Source organism: Aspergillus luchuensis, chromosome 7, assembly GCF_016861625.1.
Source record: "Aspergillus luchuensis IFO 4308 DNA, chromosome 7, nearly complete sequence".
Classification (NCBI taxonomy): Eukaryota; Fungi; Ascomycota; class Eurotiomycetes; order Eurotiales; family Aspergillaceae; genus Aspergillus; species Aspergillus luchuensis.
The window spans coordinates 2,779,171-2,796,121 of record NC_054855.1 but is presented as its reverse complement, the minus strand read 5'-3'; the positions used below and the strand labels follow the sequence as shown (position 1 = coordinate 2,796,121).

At 52.5% G+C, this 16,951-nt stretch overlaps 5 protein-coding genes across 5 annotated transcripts; 2 read left to right on the top strand and 3 right to left on the bottom strand.

Moving 5' to 3' along the window:
* Positions 1–1,514: 1,514 nt before the first annotated feature.
* Positions 1,515–2,891, bottom strand: AKAW2_70936S (uncharacterized protein; the record flags this gene model as incomplete). The annotated part of the gene is made up of 1 exon (XM_041683573.1): positions 1,515–2,891. One exon carries the CDS (start codon positions 2,889–2,891, stop codon positions 1,515–1,517), a length of 1,377 nt encoding a protein of 458 aa, XP_041547820.1.
* A 349-nt stretch (positions 2,892–3,240) lies between these two features.
* Positions 3,241–3,617, top strand: AKAW2_70935A (uncharacterized protein; the record flags this gene model as incomplete). Its single annotated transcript, XM_041683572.1, has 2 exons — positions 3,241–3,399; positions 3,483–3,617. 2 exons carry the CDS (start codon positions 3,241–3,243, stop codon positions 3,615–3,617), a joined length of 294 nt encoding a protein of 97 aa, XP_041547819.1.
* Positions 3,618–4,446: 829 nt separating this feature from the next.
* AKAW2_70934A (uncharacterized protein) lies at positions 4,447–4,856 on the top strand (the record flags this gene model as incomplete). The annotated part of the gene is made up of 2 exons (XM_041683571.1): positions 4,447–4,721; positions 4,772–4,856. The coding sequence occupies 2 exons, from the start codon at positions 4,447–4,449 to the stop codon at positions 4,854–4,856; spliced, it is 360 nt and encodes a 119-aa protein (XP_041547818.1).
* Positions 4,857–5,677: 821 nt separating this feature from the next.
* Positions 5,678–8,309, bottom strand: AKAW2_70933S (beta-glucosidase H; the record flags this gene model as incomplete). The annotated part of the gene is made up of 3 exons (XM_041683570.1): positions 5,678–7,520; positions 7,575–8,181; positions 8,240–8,309. The coding sequence occupies 3 exons, from the start codon at positions 8,307–8,309 to the stop codon at positions 5,678–5,680; spliced, it is 2,520 nt and encodes an 839-aa protein (XP_041547817.1).
* A 912-nt stretch (positions 8,310–9,221) lies between these two features.
* On the bottom strand, positions 9,222–16,645 carry THO2 (putative THO complex component (Rlr1); the record flags this gene model as incomplete). Its single annotated transcript, XM_041683569.1, has 2 exons — positions 9,222–11,652; positions 11,724–16,645. The coding sequence occupies 2 exons, from the start codon at positions 16,643–16,645 to the stop codon at positions 9,222–9,224; spliced, it is 7,353 nt and encodes a 2,450-aa protein (XP_041547816.1).
* Between the last annotated feature and the right edge of the window lie 306 nt (positions 16,646–16,951).

Sequence of the window (16,951 nt, the reverse complement as noted above, 5' to 3'; positions counted from 1 at the left end):
CGTGTCTTAATGCCACATTCTTTCTCATTATATATACTCCTTCCTATATTCAAACCCCGACAAGACGCATGACCTCTGCAGTATAAATGTCCGGTTGGCTGGTTTGTTCCTCTTCTTGTCTTCTTATATATGAAATGTCACTTTGCCTGCCCCTTTCGATCTGTCCGGGTAGTTTGCGAAATCTTCACACGCGAGCTACTCGTTTGTGATATATATTCAACACGCAATCTATCGTGGCCTTTGTTGGATCATCCATGGGAAAGATATATGGCGTTGTACCGCTCCTCTCACGAAAGACCTTTTCCTGCTGGATTCGCTCCCTGCAATCTCAATATCGTTTCGCAAGGAGTATTTTTCGAACATATCAGAGGAAAGGAATACGAATCTTCGATAGAAAGCCAAGGGTTTTGCCTATGTCCTTTTAGCACTCAACTGTCGTATGAGGAAATCGACGATGAGGACAAAATCCATGATATACTCTATGCTGAGGTCAAGGAAGTATTACGAAGGCTGACAGAAGCGTCAATCGTTCATATCTGGTCGCATGTGGTAACTTAGCGTCATACCCCACCCAAGAACGACAATCATATGTCTGACATCTCCAAGGTCCATGGAAAATATGCAGATGGTTGAAAGCCGAGTGAAATAGCTCACATCGGTAAGAACACTTAACCAGAGCGCCAAGACTTACTTTTAACCTTCGCTTCCCAGACACGGCAGAGAGCTGGCGTCAAGAATTGTTTCGACAGTACTGTACAAAGCTCAATTCAAACATTGCGCCATCGGCGAAATATGAGTTCTATAAGTATATAATCCATCTACATGCAGTTCGTGGTACACCCGGCTGACTGACATATCTCATCCGTAGCCTTTGGTTGCCGTTACTTCCGGTGAAGAACTATCCTTTAGCCTTTGGCGAACCGAGTTCCGTGGATCCGGATGATATACTTCCTGTGATAAATCACGGTAATGACGTTCCCGGCCAGAACTGCTTATTGCAACACAGCAAGTCCCAAAAGTGGTGTTATAAAAGCAACCAACAGCCGTCTGAGGCTTGGATCTTCTATCAAGGGGGTACCAGATTCGATGACAAACCAGGTATACCAGCGTCATTTGTCTCACATGATTCAATAGCTGTCGCTAATCTAGTAATGGTTTTCGACAAAGGTGTCCCACATGCCTCGTTCCGCTTAGATGGAAGTGGTGCTCCACGACAGAGTATTGAATTCAAAGCCATGGTCTTTTTATAAAAAATTCGATGCTACTTTTTGGGCGACTATTAAGGTGATGGGAATTTGGCACTTTGGAGGATTTTGAATATTATGCTTCTTATAAGAACGATTTATATTGATGAACTAAACGAAGGACTTATAAGGGATTGCGAGAAGGGGCAGTCCTTGCTCCAAGTAGGTAGAGAAAACTGGACCACGACTGATCTCAATGACCATTTCGCTGGTAGTCGACACTCGTAGCACTGGAAGGTATCCCCCAGAAAGAGGTGAAAGAAAAACGTTTCAAAGCTTGGATGGCACCAAAGGATCGGTTCTAATCTGGTCGCTAGCAAGGCTGATTTCGGCTTCGTTTGGAGCGACCGCTGTAATATTCCGATCATCCTCATATTCCTTACTCTTCTTCGTACGGGACTTTTGCTCATGATAGCGCCGCAGCTCTTCCTCCCTACTCATTGGCTCGGCCTTAAGATCGTAAAACCAATCGTCATTGGGTATAATTCCCTCATATTCCAGTGGCATGATCCTCGAGTTTCTGTCATATGGCAAGTCTTTCTGCTCCCAGAATACTCGTTCCTGGCGCCGCAGCTCTTCAGCTTCAGACTCGCTCAGTTCCAGTCGTGTAGCAAACGGTGGCAGATAAGATGAATCTGTGGCGTAAGCCTGCCAGTCTGTAAGTCGGAAGTCTTGTTCCATTTGCCAGACATCACGGGGCAATAAACTCCCTTGATTGAGTTTGAAATAACTGTCTAACTGGGCTCGGTGCTCGCGCCGCATTCTGTCAGCTTTGGTCTCGCTTGGACAAAGCTGGGTATCCGGCTCGTTTTCTGATGGCTGAGGCAGCTGGTTGTCGGGCTTGGTTTCTTCCTTTGCTGGGGTTGTCGATTCGTCCGCCGCTTCATTTTTACTTGTCTGCTCGGTTTTCAGATCGGCCAACCATTCCTCGTCCGGTATCAGGCAGCAGGACATCATATCCTCCTGTTCTAACCTCCACCACTCTCGTTCCTGGCGCTGTAGCTCTTCGGCTTCGGCTTCGCTCAGTTCCAGTTCTGTGCCTACTGGTGGCTGATAAGATGGATCTGTAGCGTAAGCCTGCCAGTCTGTACGTCGGAAGTCTTGTTCCAATTGCCAAATATCGCGCGGCATTAGTATCTTGGGACCCCGTTTGATATAATCATCCAACTGGGCCCGTCGCTCGCGCCGCAGTCTGTCGGCTTTAGTTTCGCTTGGGTCTGGTTCGGGGGAATTCGACTCGTCTTCCGATGACTCGGACAGCTCGTCGTCGGCGGGCTTGGTTTCGTCTTTTGCTGGGGCTGTCGATTCATCCGCTTCTTCATCTGCTCGTTTGTCCGTCTTGTTGTCATCGTTGGGGCTTGGAGATGGGTCGTTGTTGAGCCCAGTTGCCTCCTTTGCTTGGATCCTCGGTTCATCCGCTTCTTCGTTCGTCTTGTTGTCGTTGTCGGGGCTCGAAGACGAGTCGGTGGGAGGATCGTCGAGAGGAGGAGAGCAGTCTGGCTGATGGGGCTGTTTCTCAGCTCCAGTGGGATCGTTTGCGGTAGTGTGCAAATTGTCCTTCATTAGCTGGCACAGCTTCTCTTCAACTTCCCTTGGGTCATTGGTCGATGACTGATGCTGATGCTCATCGTTCTTGATGGAAGCCATTGCTGTAAGCAGGGGCCTGGATGGCAGTGCGTTGTAGTTGCTGGAAGGGAGGAGAAGGTTGCTTTTGGTGAGATGAGAGACAGATCTGTGGATGATCTTTTGCAGGGAGCTGAGAGACTGAAAGAAGAACCAGGTGGCTTTGAGAAACCGATTGATTCTGCATCTATCTCCAACTCATTGTCTGGATATTGAGGGGTATTTATATCTGATGAATAGCTTCATCTGCCCCTGATCAAGGGGACTGTACCCGACCGCGTGAAGGCATCTTCCTTGTTGTCGGCCATATGGACGATATCACAAGCAAATTGTATCGAGGAATAGCAGAGATCATCTCTTCAAGAGTGCTACTATGGGGGAATACCAAGATAGAAGTCGTGATGGCTGTCAAAATGAAGGTATTGGTGTGGGTTTGACCAGGGAAGAGCCCTCCAAAATGCCTCGGTCGGGATTGGAACAACAACAGCAGCAGCAGTGGCACAGGCACTGGCAGCAAAGTAATAGGAATACGGTATGTACAGCAGCGTTGCACCTGGAGCAAACGGGAATTACAACTCGGTCTAGATCCTAATATTATACTAATGCCAGTCTCAGATGAAGAGCGGTATACTCCGTGCGACTGTAATTGTTTGCTCCAAACAAGTCTTGTTTGCAACGGAGCCCCAAGCTATTGCAGAGTTACTTAGACTCATGCGTTCTATCTACCTTAGAGATGCAACTTCACGGTGACTTCCATGACACTGTCACTGCAAGGGTTCTTCCTTCATTCTATGATTACACGGAGATAACTATGGATGCTCTAGACTGTCTGACCCCAGGTCATCTTCATCAAAGACTTCTCTTGACGGATACCTCCTACACAAAAGCCATCGAATGACTCATACAATAACACATCTTGGTATGTTGTACCTGGAACAAACAAAGCGCAGGGCATGATCATCATGTGATTGTCAGACTGGTCTTGCGAGTGATTTGGTATCCTTCATGTTCATCTGGCCCTTTACTAGTGCCTACAAGCAGCTAATACGTTTGGCATGGCTTCCAATCATCGCAGTTACAATCAATCTATTGCTGCTCGCCTCCTGATACTACCTCTGGTCGATTCGCTTCTTCTTTCGACGCCTCACGCTGTATTTGCCAGGCTCCTTTTCGGTTTCCCTCTTATCCCCTGTTCCTACTACATTCGACCGAAGTCTTCGAGTCTGAACAATGCTTATAGCCAAGTGGGAGACATGTGACACCCAAGGCCAATGATATCTCTGTGGGCAGGCTTCAGGTAACATATCTTCGATGCGAGGTGCAGTCGTCAAACGTTGATGATTTGGCAAGGAGATGGGTCCCAGAGCTCAGCGCCAAACCGGCCACTCCTACTCGTAACATTCGTTGCTTTCAGTCACCACATTGACGAGACTGTGGGTAAATCGCTTGAATATACAAGTTTGATACTTTGCTGATAACGATCAACTCTAATCCACACATCATACAGCTGGAACAGCCAACAAATAAGGCAACCAACACTTCCAATCTCGAGACCTTCCAACAATATGAAGCACTTCGAATGCGGGCCGACTTTGACAGCAACGGCAGCACCGTGCATAGCGACAGCGTCACTCTAGGATCCGAGTACCCAGGCAGCGTCATAATCGGGAGCACGTCCACTCAAAGTTCCTGGTCTAGTCGCAAAGAAACAAGTGCAGAGACCTTTATGGAAGTACACCATCCTACACTTGGGGATCTGAGAGCACTGGTGAATACATTCTGCAATATTGAACTAAGAAGAATCCCCGCCAAGGTCGTTGTTCGCACCGGTTCCATAACGGGTATCTATGCAGGGTTAGTGGAGATCAAGAAAGGCATCGAAAGTGCTTAACGAGTGCATACAGAAGGGATATTCATACATCAGTCAGTGTGCAGCTCCCATCTTCTGCTCTCCTAGCTGAAGACGCTTTCATCATTCCGAGGACCTGATGGAGGTGGGTGTCAGCATACAGAGGTATCTTCCCGTCTTCAATCGCTATACCTATGAGGGTAGTCACTCACAAACAACATCAATCGGTCCAGTTCCTGAACCGCCGTCGTTACCCCCATTTTCACCTCCCTCGTTATCCGCTCCATCTCCTCCCTCACCACCACTAGAGGCCTGACAAGCTTCCAAGTCATTTCTCAACTGCTCCATCTCCCTCTGCAAACCACTGACCTTCATCCGTCAACTCAAGCTCCTCCTTACAATCAACCGAATCTAACGGCAAACCCTTCCAATACGACATCCACAGCACACGATCTATATCTTCAAGTACCGGCTCAGTAGCCCCCAAATAGAGGAAACATGGAGCCCTGTGGCTCGCCGGTTGCGCACTGTATATCCTCCAATTTCAGGTAGAGCGTGCTATGCAGACATGGCTGCAGGCTTCAGGATCCATAGCTGCAGGGTAGTTCTCCAGAAGATTCCCGTCTTCAGGCCCTGCCGCATACATATGCGACAGCTAGTCTCTGATCTATTGGGATATCTTGTCCATTTTGGAGGGACAGAATCTGTCAAGATGTTAGACAATGTAGGGGATAATATGCATACTGACTGAGATGTAGTCAGAACAAAGCAAAATGTTAGCAATCAATGTTGCTATCATATAGTTGTTTGTTACTGTCATCACCTTTATGCCGCGTTCATCTCTATCTTATCTACTCATCTCTGTAAATAGAAGCATCCAATTCCATTCATGGCCATCACATCATCATCAATCATAACCCATATACATACTGTCTAAGTTATGAACTAAGATACGGCATACCTACAACCCAACCCAGTACCTTGTCCTCTCAACTCCAAACTCTCCCCTCAACTCTCCCTCTCCGGTTCCTGTTACCAACACCCCGTATGTTCCCTTCTCCGACGCCCATTTCCCGCGCTGCTCGTCCCACCAACTCGTCGCCAATTTCTTCTCCACCACTATCTCAACCTGTTTCTCCTCCCCAGGCTGGAGGAACACCTTTGTGAACCCCTTCAGTTCGCGGACGGGACGGTTCACCTCTGTCTTTGGGGGAAGGACCCACAGCTGGACGATCTCTGCGCCGGCGACGGCGCCTGTGTTCTTTACTTTGACCGTGGCTGTGATGGGCTCTCCGTCGGTGAGGGTGGTCTTCTCCGGGGAGGCAGTGATCTTCAGATCACTACGGGAGAAAGTGGTGTAGGAAAGGCCGTGGCCGAAGGGGAAGAGGGGTTTCACGTTTGTCTTCTCGTAGTACCTATATCCGACGTAGATGTCTTCACCGTAGAGAACGCGGCCCCGCTCGGAGCGGAAGTTAAGATAACTAGGGTTATCCTGTAAGCGGACGGGAAAGGTTACGGGGAGCTTGGCGGACGGGTTGACGTCTCCGAAGAGGACGTCCGCAATGCCGTTGCCGCACTCGTTTCCGCCGAACCAGGCGTGGACGAGCGCTTTGGCTTTGTGGACCCATGGCATGGTGACAGGGGTACCGGACTGGAGACACACGACTGTGTTGTCGGGGTTGGCGTCGAGGACGCGAGAGATCAATTCATCGGTTCCAGGAGGAAGGTCCATGTGTTCGCGGTCGTTGCCTTCGGTTTCCCATTCGCTAGTGAGACCGGCAAAGATGATGACTTGAGAGGCTTGGCTGGCTTGGGAGACGGCGTTTGAGATCAATTCTTCTTGGCTGACCTGGCGGGCGGCGCCGAAGCGGAATCCGCCGGGTCCGAAGATGACAATGCCCCGGGTGTCGAGGTCGGAGGTGGGGGCGCTGCCGAATTCGAGGACTACTTTGTAGGTTTGGCCTGCGTTGAGGTGCTTAGAGCCGCGTTCTTCGACGGTGGCGTTGCCGAAGAAGGCGGTGCCTTGGCGTTGGTTCTTGGTGTTGTCGACGACGGTTTCGTTGTCGATTAGGAGACGGCCAGTGCCGACTACAGTGACGCCGAAATCGTAGACGCCGGATTCTGTGGGGGTGAAATAGCCTTCCATGTCGACGTAGAAAGTGAGGGAGTGGATCTTGGGGTTGACATAGTCCATGAGGAAGCCGCTGGAGCGGAGGAGATGGAGCTCGTCGACGAGGGTGCGGTTCTCGTGGGAAGGAGGCTCGTTGTAGACACGGAAAGTGAACCCTGGTTTACCATCCTGGGTTTTGAGCAAAGGACCGAGGAGAGGAAGTTCTTTGTGGGAGTAGACGCCTTGTGAGAATTGAACTTCGGAGGTGGCTTTGGCGGCGACGCCATCGAAGGGCGAGACGGTGTAGTAGGGGTCAAGGGAGGCAGAGCCGCCGCCACAGTAGGCGGCGATTCGGGCATTTGGTCCGATGACCAGGACCGGCTTGTCTTTGCGGAGGGGAAGAATGTTATCTTCATTTTTCATAAGCACGACGGCTTCAGCAGCGGCGCGGCGGAGAAGCTCCCGGTCTTGGGGCCGGTTAAGGGCTTTTTCGGGGGCGTGCTCGGGGATGCCCAGAGGCTCAACCCAGTTGATGAGGTTAAGGATATTGCGGACACGGTCGTCCAGAACGAATTCTGGTACCTTGTTGGACGACACAGCATGCGCCAGGGCAGAGCCACGCCAGCGTGTCTTGCCGGGCATTTCGAGGTCCAGACCAGCAGCAATAGCATCGGAGGTGCTGTAGGTTCCGAACCTGGGGCACTGTTAATATCCATGCTAGGCAGCTATGTATGGAGATATTTCTTACCAATCACTCATAACCAGACCATCCCAATCCCACTCCTTCCGGAGTATATCAGTAATAAGCTCCTTATTCTCACTGACATGCGTGCCATTGACCTTATTATAGGCCGTCATAACACACGCAGTGGGACATATCCTCATGGCCAACTGAAACGGCAACAGGTATATCTCGCGCAGGGCACGCATAGTGACGATGCTGCTGACCGCCATACGCTCATGTTCCTGATCATTGCAGACAAAGTGCTTCAGCGTGGCAGCAACGCCCTTCTCCTGCAACCCCTTGCAGTAATTCCCAGCCAAAATTCCTGAAAGTACGCTATCCTCGGCGAAAGACTCGAAGCCTCGACCGCCGAGCGGAGAGCGCTGGATGTTGATGGTGGGACCGAGCACGATATGCGAGCCCTTAGCGATGGACTCGTCACCCATGAGCTGGCCCACCTCGTGCAGCAAATGGGCGTCCCACGTTGCTCCGAGGGCGGTGGCACAGGGGAAACAGGCGGCTGGGATTCCGTTGAAGAAGCGGGTGCCTCGCACGCCATTGGGACCATCGGACATGCGCAGAGCGGGGATGTTTAGTCGGGAAATCGAGGCAGTGTGCCAGAAGTCCACGCCTGTTGTAATGATTAGTGATCTTTTCTGATTTTAGTTCGGTTGTAGGGCGCTACTTGCCAGCCGTGAGAGCTACCTTTTCGCCCAGCGTGAGCTCTTCAATGGTCTTTTCCACGTCCAGACGTGCCATGGTGATGGAGACGGGAGGGTGAGTTTATTGTAATTCGATAATTAGATGGACTGGCATTCGAGTCAAGTGCAGGTTGTGCAGCAAAGTTTAGTTTAAGAGCCGGAGAATCGTCGGTAAAGGAACGGGATGAGAGGGTTTGAAGTATAAATTTATCACAGCTCAGACTGACTCGAGTCGAGGACTACTCTCTAAAACAAGTGGTTGGAGCGGGGCAGGCGAAGGAGTTCATATATCCGGAACTCAACGGTGCCTGGCACCCCGCCTGAATCATCCATGCATCCGAAGGCTGCAGAGTGGAATGGAATGCATCAGGGATCAACATCATGAATGGCGGATCGACGGGAGGAATGGCCGAAGGAGCAGCCACGAAATGCCCCGAAGATTACCCGCTTGGTTTGGTCGGAGTGTCGGCCCGCCTGCCCTGTCGCCAGTTGGCCTTTCGTCTTGCAGATGGACCGGGTATCCTGGCAGCCACCATCTTGCTTGCAGATGCAGATGCAGGGTCTGAAAGTCAACCACGTCGGACATTGTCCTACCCAGAAAAGCAAATCATCCCACTTACACCCTTGTCCCACGACTACTAATGCAGCCAGACTACGGACCGGAACTTAACTCTCGTAACGTGCAGCCAGCTGACTGCGAGTAGGTAGTAGCTGCTATGCGTCCGGGTATCCAATCAAGAACACAAATGGGGAATGGAGGAAAAATTGTATGATACAGGCCATGCGTGCACATAGATCAGAAAGTCCCAGGTAAACAGACGGAACGCAAAACACCGTCCAACAATGCTAGTAATAGAGTCGTGTAGTAGGTCAAAAGGAAATGGTAGATTCAATGAGAGACAAAAAAAGAGCAACATGCAATCACGCATCATTCCGCCGGTATCAAACCCCTTGTATCTTCCGTCATCCTTCAAGCGCCACGTCGGGGCCGTTTGGATTCATTTCCCATCCGCATTCCTCCACGTCCACCACCATCGCCATGTCCTCCTTCATCCCCAGGTCGATTACGCTTGCGGTGAGGCCCACTAGGCGCCCCCTCGCGATGGTAGTCCCGTTCACGCGGACGATCCCGGTTACGGTCACGACCACGATCCCGCAGCTCGCGCCCACCTCCCCATCGTCGGTCATCCTCAGCACCAGCAAGCGGGGGCGGCGGAGGTGGTGGGGGACCTTGTCCGCCAAGAGAAGACGGAGGTCGAAGACGGCCTTCATGCTCCTGATTACTTGGGGCAATGTCCGAGCCCTCCTCCCGGTCACGCCGCCGCCGGTTGTCTTCACGTGCGCCAGGCCCACGTCGAGATGCCTCGCGAGACTCATACCGTTCTTCCCGAGGTCCACCCGGTGCACCACCCGCGTCGCTTCGGCGACTCCGTTCACGCTCGTAATCCCGGTTTCGGTCTCGATGCTCTTCCCGTCGACTGCTACTGCGTGATCCCTCCTCTTCGCCGCCACGCCGTTCCCGATCGCGGTCCCGTTCCCGTTCACGATCATGTGGGTGTGTGCCCGAAGAGAACCGCTGGCTTCGTCGGCTCTCCGCGCTGGACTCCTCCGCAGGCTCTCCTCGACTGCCTCCTGGTCGGGTGCGGGAAGGGCCATCTTCTTCACCGTAGGGAGCGCCAGAAGACCGACCCGCCAGAAGATCGGGGCGACCTTGAGATGCTGAGCCACCGCGGCCACCATCCTCCTGCGCACCGGGAGTTGGAGGCCGGGCCGCTTGCGGTGATGGTGCGTTCATGGCACCAGACTGTCGATTGGCACCCCGTCCTCGAATCGTCGGACCAGGGCCACGGTCCGGCGGCCCACCGGATTGCTGGAGCATATTGTTGATGCCAGCAAATCGCTTGTCTCCCCGGCCACGTTCACCACCAAACCCGGGACCTGAAGGCGGGCCACGTGGCATGGCTGCGGGTCCAGAGGGTGGTCCTAGTCCACTGCGTGGGCCAGATGGGGGAACAATCGACGCAGGAGATGACGCATGATGTGAGCGTTGACCGCCCCCGTATGAGTTGTCTTGGGGCTGCTGCTGCAAGACCTTCAACCTATCAGGGTGGATTCCGCTAGTGTCGAGTTTCTCGGGGCCTGGTGACGGGGGCCCTGTTGTGGTAGACTGATCTGGTGCGTTTCGTAAGCCTTGCCGGCCCGGACCAGTAGGAGGCTGGCGTTCAGTCGGAGTCATTGCACCGGACACAGGTGGTCCTTGAGAATGCTGTAACCCGGCGGCATTGCGGCCACCGCGCCCAGCATTGTTTCTTCCCCTCGGGCCTGACGGAACATCCGTAGGCGCCTCTGGTTGACGCAGTCGGCCATGATTCATGTCAATGCCGGTCACTGTATCTCGACTGTCAGCGCCATCCATGGAAGGACGCCCATATCGCTCACTTCGTGGCCCTGTGGGCATATCCTCGTTTCGTGCATGAGACTGAGCAAAATTGGCAGCACGACGATCATCGGCTGGGAACCGTTCCGAACGGCCCAATGGTTCCATTCTTGGAGGAGACAATGCTCGTGGTTGCAAATTTCGTCGGTCATCTCTATCTTGTCGTCCGCTTTCGCCCCTGCGAAAACCTTCTGGGTGGTCGTCTATCATGCCGGCGCGATCAGGGTGCGTGGGAGGAACAGATCGTACATTTGCTGGTCCCTCCCGAACATCTGGCCGTAGACGGCCGGGCCGATCCGGCCAGTCCGCATCACGCGGCGGACGTCCATCCCGGTGAGGAAAGCTGCGGAATGGTTCGTCCATGGGTTGCCTTGGGTAGTCCCTGTCAATTCGGGGGTAGGGTCTCACATCACCCATGGCCGGATCGAATGGCCGAGGATAGTCATGGTCCCCACCAAAGCGACCACCACGTGGATAGTCTTGATGTCTGTCCCGGCGGTCCTCTAAGAGATCAGGCCGAGGGGGTAACTTGTCTTCACGGTTGAATCGGTGTGGTCCCTGCGCTTGTGCTCGGGTGTTCTGCGCACTGGATGGTGCCCGTTCCGGTTCAGGGCGCTTCGGTACGTTTGCCGGTCTACCTGAGTCTGAGATTTTCGACGTAGCTTGCGATGCAGCGGGTGATGCTGGCGCCTGGGGCCGAGCAGGCAAGTCTACCTCTGGATGAGCCCCGCGAGCTGAAGTCACATCCTTCTCGCTTGATGTTTGCTCGCGATTGGCGGATGCTTGTGTTTCGGCAATTTGAGCTGCAGGCGAATCACGTTGAGATGGCGTAGCCTTTGTGTCCGAAGGCTTTTGTGCTGTCCGATCAGCCAGCGGAACATCGGCCATCTTTGCATCCTCTATCTCTCCATCTTCAACCTCGGCCTTCGTGGCGCCCGAATCGGGTCTCGACTCTCCTTGCGACCTGTATTTGCGTAAGATATCAGTATTTGGGATCAACACAGTAAAGTGATTTTTCCACCCCTGAAGACTTACCCGTTGGTGGTTGTAGGCTTGAACTCGACAGCACTAGCATTCAAGGGGGTGGGTGTTGTAGACGTTGGACGTGGTGTCGTTGGTTTCGTTGCTGCACCTGGTCTGCCAGGAACTGGCGGGCTTGCACTCATGAACGCTTGAGGGAGCAGCCATTTCTTCTCACGCCGGTTGAGATCGCCAATCAGAGAAGCAGCCGGAATCTTGACATCATCTCGTTCGTCGTTCTGACTCAAGCTGTTCATGCTGGTTAACATGTCCCGGCCTATCCAGTTCACGGCGGGGAAGTTCTGCACAACAGCCTTCAACACGCTGATCGCGTTACGAATGTGCATGTACTCGCCACCGTTCAAGCACGTCTTCAGAGCTGAGGAGAAGAGGCGGTGCCACTTGTACAAAAGCCGACGGAAATCTTCGTACTCTAGATAAATGGCTGGCTTCCCATCCGAGTCAACATTCTTGGCGAACCCAGGAAGGTCTTTCTTGGTGCCAAACGCTTCCTTCTCGTAGACAGCCTTGTCGGCATGCCAACGACCGAGGTCGCGTAAGACCTCGTTCAAGAAACGACCCAGGTTATCTGCCTCTCTTGATGTGCACTGGAATATCAGCGCGGTAAGTCTTTGCTCCCTAAACAGCTGATCCAGAAGCCCGACGGTTCGAAAGTTTGGAGTTCCAGTTGTGTGCAAGAATTTGAGCATCTTGAAGCAGTAAAATGCATCAATGGGAGACAACAAGAGACGCGGTAGGAAGCATTGCTCAAGAAGGGCAACATTCAACGAATCGTGCTTCCCACGCATACCCGCAAACCAGCGATCCTTCTCCTTCTGTAGTTTGGTCCTTGTTTGCCCGTAGGCTTTCAAGTGGGCCTTGTTCTCTTCCAGTATCCGATCTTGGAGTTGCGTGAGCTGCTTCTTCTCTCGCTCTTTTCTCTGCGTCCCTGCCATGCTGATATCGGACCGATCGTTGCTGATGGCCATGACCTTCCTCTTCTGCCGATCAATTTCATCTTCATACGATTTCTGGGGTATATGCACGTCGTACAAAGACAGCTGCCAGAATGTCACATAGAACTGTAAGCCGACAACGCCCCATGTCTCGGGGCTCAACACAGCCTTGACTTGGTCCTGCAGATCTTGCATGACGGGATTCAAAGCAGGCGCATCGGCAGCGACAGGCCCAGTAGAGACTGTAGCAGCGTTATTGTCGGTGTTGTTCACGGTCTCGGCTTTTTCGGCATCGACATCCATGGCATTCTCTGACGGCTGTTCGCCTTCAGTCACGGTCGCCTCCCCATCTTCCGTCGTTTCCATCTTGTCAGTTTCGGGCTTGGATGGAGATGTCTCTTCGCTCTCGCGACTGGACACCAGCGCGACCGGAGTCTTAAATGATTCTTCATCCTGCATTGTCTTTTCTATATCTGCAACCTTTTTCGCAATACTCGGACGCCGAATCCAAAACGCTACTTCGGGCTGGATGCCGAAATCGCTGATGAGGGAAGCTAAGTCGGGAACGAATGAATCAAACTCCTCGACCGACAAGTTACTGCGAAGCAGGTCCAGGTACTGGACAAGTATACGGTGAATCTCATCGAAGATGTTGCCCAGGAGCTTGAGCTCTGAAGCGCCTTCTGTTTCTCTGAAGACGCAGATGAGTCGTTCTTGGGCAATGGCAATGAGCAATTGTCCGGCAAGCTTTGAAACAGTGAGAGATTTCATGAGCCGTCTCGAGGTAGTCTTTGACTCGTGTCGCTTATCCAACAACTGCAAGATTGTCTGTGATTGTAAAAGTTCGCCACCTGCCATGGCCTGGATTTGCGCATCGTTGAAATTGTTGTCGGTGATAATTCCCGCCATAGAACTAATCATCTGTTCCAGGATGATCAAATCCGTTGAATTGTTCTGGCGAAGCTGATCCACAACGTACTGCAAGACCGGGGTTGGATCCATCACCGAATATCTCTTGAAAGTCCTTCCCGCAAATGTCGCCAAGGCGTTCAACCAGCGACTAGTCAACAAGCCGCCTTCTTGAACGCGGCTCCGTCCCTTCTGGCCCAGCGAGCTGATCATTACCCACGTCAGGATATCGTACCCAAGATATGTGAAGTAGCGCGCACACTCCACAACGACTTCGATAAGATTCTCGTAAGACTCAATCTGATTGATGGCCACACTGATAACGATGCCCGGATTGGCGTAGGCAATCTTGGCCAACGCACGAGCCATAGGTCGAATATTCGTTTTGCTGAGCCTCTTGAGAACATCTTTCGTTTCCGCCTTCGCCTGATCAAATGCTGACTTGATGTCAGGAAGTCTGGACGTCTGGCCGGAATTCCACTCGGCATACATGTTGTACCGTATCTCTCTAGGGAAGAAACTGATAAGGTCGAAGATTTCATTCACCACACCGGGATTCGCCTTCGTAAGACTGATCGACGGAACCAGGAGTCGTTTGCAAAGATCCTGCCAACGAGCTCTGTTCTCTGGCGAGTGATCTTTGCTCATGCTGTGCTTTCCGATCCTTGCAATTTTTGTTAATAAGCTTGGATCTTGGCCGATTTTATGACCAGACAGATTAAGGAATGATGAACACAATGCGAAGACGTCGTCAACAGTCTGGCAAATGGGAACATTGTCCGCCCAATCATCCCAATAAAATCTGTAGTCGGTTCCATCGTTCGTATCTTCTTTATCGAGCTGAGCCCACCGAAGAACTCGGCGTGGTGGCGCCTGCGTCAGTCGAATTTGTCCCTTTGGCACGCCAGACTGGTCATGATTGAGTATTTGCTTTTGCTCTTTGAGCGCGTCCACCGAGGGCAATGGGCGTAATGAAGAATAGACCTTGCCAAGACAGTGGTGCAGGATGCGGTGGATGAATTCGGGAAGTTCGGGATAGACATCCATAAGCCAGGGAAATTTGCTCAGGATGAAAAGAGACTCAGGGAGAGCTCCAATGGCGAGTAAACTCTTAAGAAGCATCACTTTCTGGTCAGAAGGTTCAGGAAGCTCATCCTCCTCCGCCTTTACGCCTGTAGATTTGTCCGTTTCCTGATCTTTTCCCGGAGTCGCTGATCGCGTCTCAGACTCGCGAATGCGTGGAATGGGTAGGGTGTCGTCTGATAGAGCACCAGCCATCATCAAGGCATTGATGCCACCACCAGGCCGTGCTGCCCGTTCGCGATCAGCCTTCTCCTTCAGCTTCTCTTCTTTGAGCGCATCCATGGAGTCATCCGGCCTCCAGAGATGCGGATACAGGTCACGTAGTGAAATGAAACCAACTTTGATCAATAGAGCCGCAAGGTAAATGAGGTTGTCCGGAAGAACATCGGATTTGGCGCGAGCGCGAGAGGAATAGAAACGAAGCTTGAAACCAAGTAACTGTGCTGCTACTCGACTTCCCTTGGGAGGTAGTGTTCCGGTTTCCTCGATCCATTTCCGCATCTCCTTTTCCTCTTCCGAGAGACTGTTGCTTTCCGGGAGAATCCGCTGTAGCTCTTCTTTGGACACAGGCCGGCGACCGATTTCAAAGAAAGCACGGATTCCGATTTCTCTGACTCTATTCCAGAACTCGTGATCTCGTTGCTCGTTCGCTTTCATTGCTTCGAGACGTTCCTCGTCGGTAGTTACCCACCCAGAAGACCCAGGCAAGGCCCAGTTGGGTAGACCAGAATCACGGTTACCCGCATCGACTGTGCGGAAGGCATCCTCTTTCGGCCACCACGAGCTAGCCCGCAGGAGCTTCACGAAAAAGCGGTACTGCTTTACAAGAACAGCAGCAAAAACATCGAGAGTAACATCAAGGACACGGCCTACATCCATATCAAACGCGCCAATCATCGCCTTCACCTTCTCAAATGTGTCTTCGACGACTTCGCTGGAGGGGGGCTCATTGTTACTCGTCGTAAAGAGCTCTGTAAGCAATTTTGAGTAACCTTCAGACTCTTCCCGCAGAAGGTTGTAGTTCGATTGCCGATAAAGGAGGTTCGTCTGCTTGCGAATACCCATGCGTGTGAACGTCTCTCGGACAAGTCCTAGGGATTGAAGGAGTTGAGTGTCGAGTTGGAGGCGCATGAGAGCGGGGTTGATCCTCGTAGAGAACACGAGCGGTCTCAGGGCACTATTTGAAGTGTCGGAATCGGTGAGGATAGATAAAGTGTCCAGGAATAAGGAGCGAGTGTCGAGGATGGCTTGAGTTTGTCCTTCATTCTGCATATCAATATCCTCAGCGGCAACATCTTCGCCAATGACATCCCTAACTACAGCTCCAGCTTCCTCCGGTGGCAGACGACCGTGTAGGGCGGACCGAATGAGTTCCTGGTATATCGAAGCAAGTGCGGCGGCATCTTGTGCGTCTCTCACTTGGATACCCTTTTCCACAAGATCCTTCTTTCCAGTCGTCGCCCACTCGTCGACGGCGTTCTGTGTAACATATTCATAGTCGTAGGGTGGCGGGGGCCCGGCAGGAGGCTGAGGAGCCGACGCCTGAGCTATCGGCGCAGGTGCTGGCGTGGGAGTAGGCGCGGGAGATGGATTGATGTGTGACGGTGGTTGTGACGAGGAAAGAGAAGGTGATGGAGGGGGCTTTTGGTGATCTGTTGTTGAAGGCACGCCGTTTGCCTGGCTCTGTTCTGAGACGTCTTTCGCGGGAGTTGTGCTGGGCGGGGACATGGCATTATCCCTCCGACCGGCAGGAGGGTTCTGACCATCGGTGCTGGGCCTTCGACCCATGCTATTCCTTCCACCCCGACTGGGTTGCCTTCGTAATCGACCACGCGCGTCAGAGTAATCGCGAGATTGCGGACCGTAGTTATGTTGCGACATGTTGAGATTGCCCGGTCGATGGGGCGATGGCCGTTGACCGTCGTTCCCTGAATCGCCAGACCACGATCTATCACCTCTCTTTCTCTTTCCTCCGGCACCTGGAGCCATGACAGCCCGATTGGAGCTAGAGTGCGCGGATAGAAAACCGATGTGTTCCCGACAGGTCGCAATTCATGCGGCGAACCTAGATTTCCGAGGGTCAGCTTCCTTCACGTGGGACCACAGAGCCGCAATCGGTCGGATAATTCGATGGAACGCGGTTAAGGGGACTATTGGAAACAACCTGCTGTGGAAAACTCATACGGCGGAAGGAGGGAAAGGATGATGCCTGGGAAGACACAAAGATCGCTGGTCGGATCAAAGAACGTAATGGCAGTGAATGCACGGGTAGCAGTAAAGGCGGCGGCGTCTACG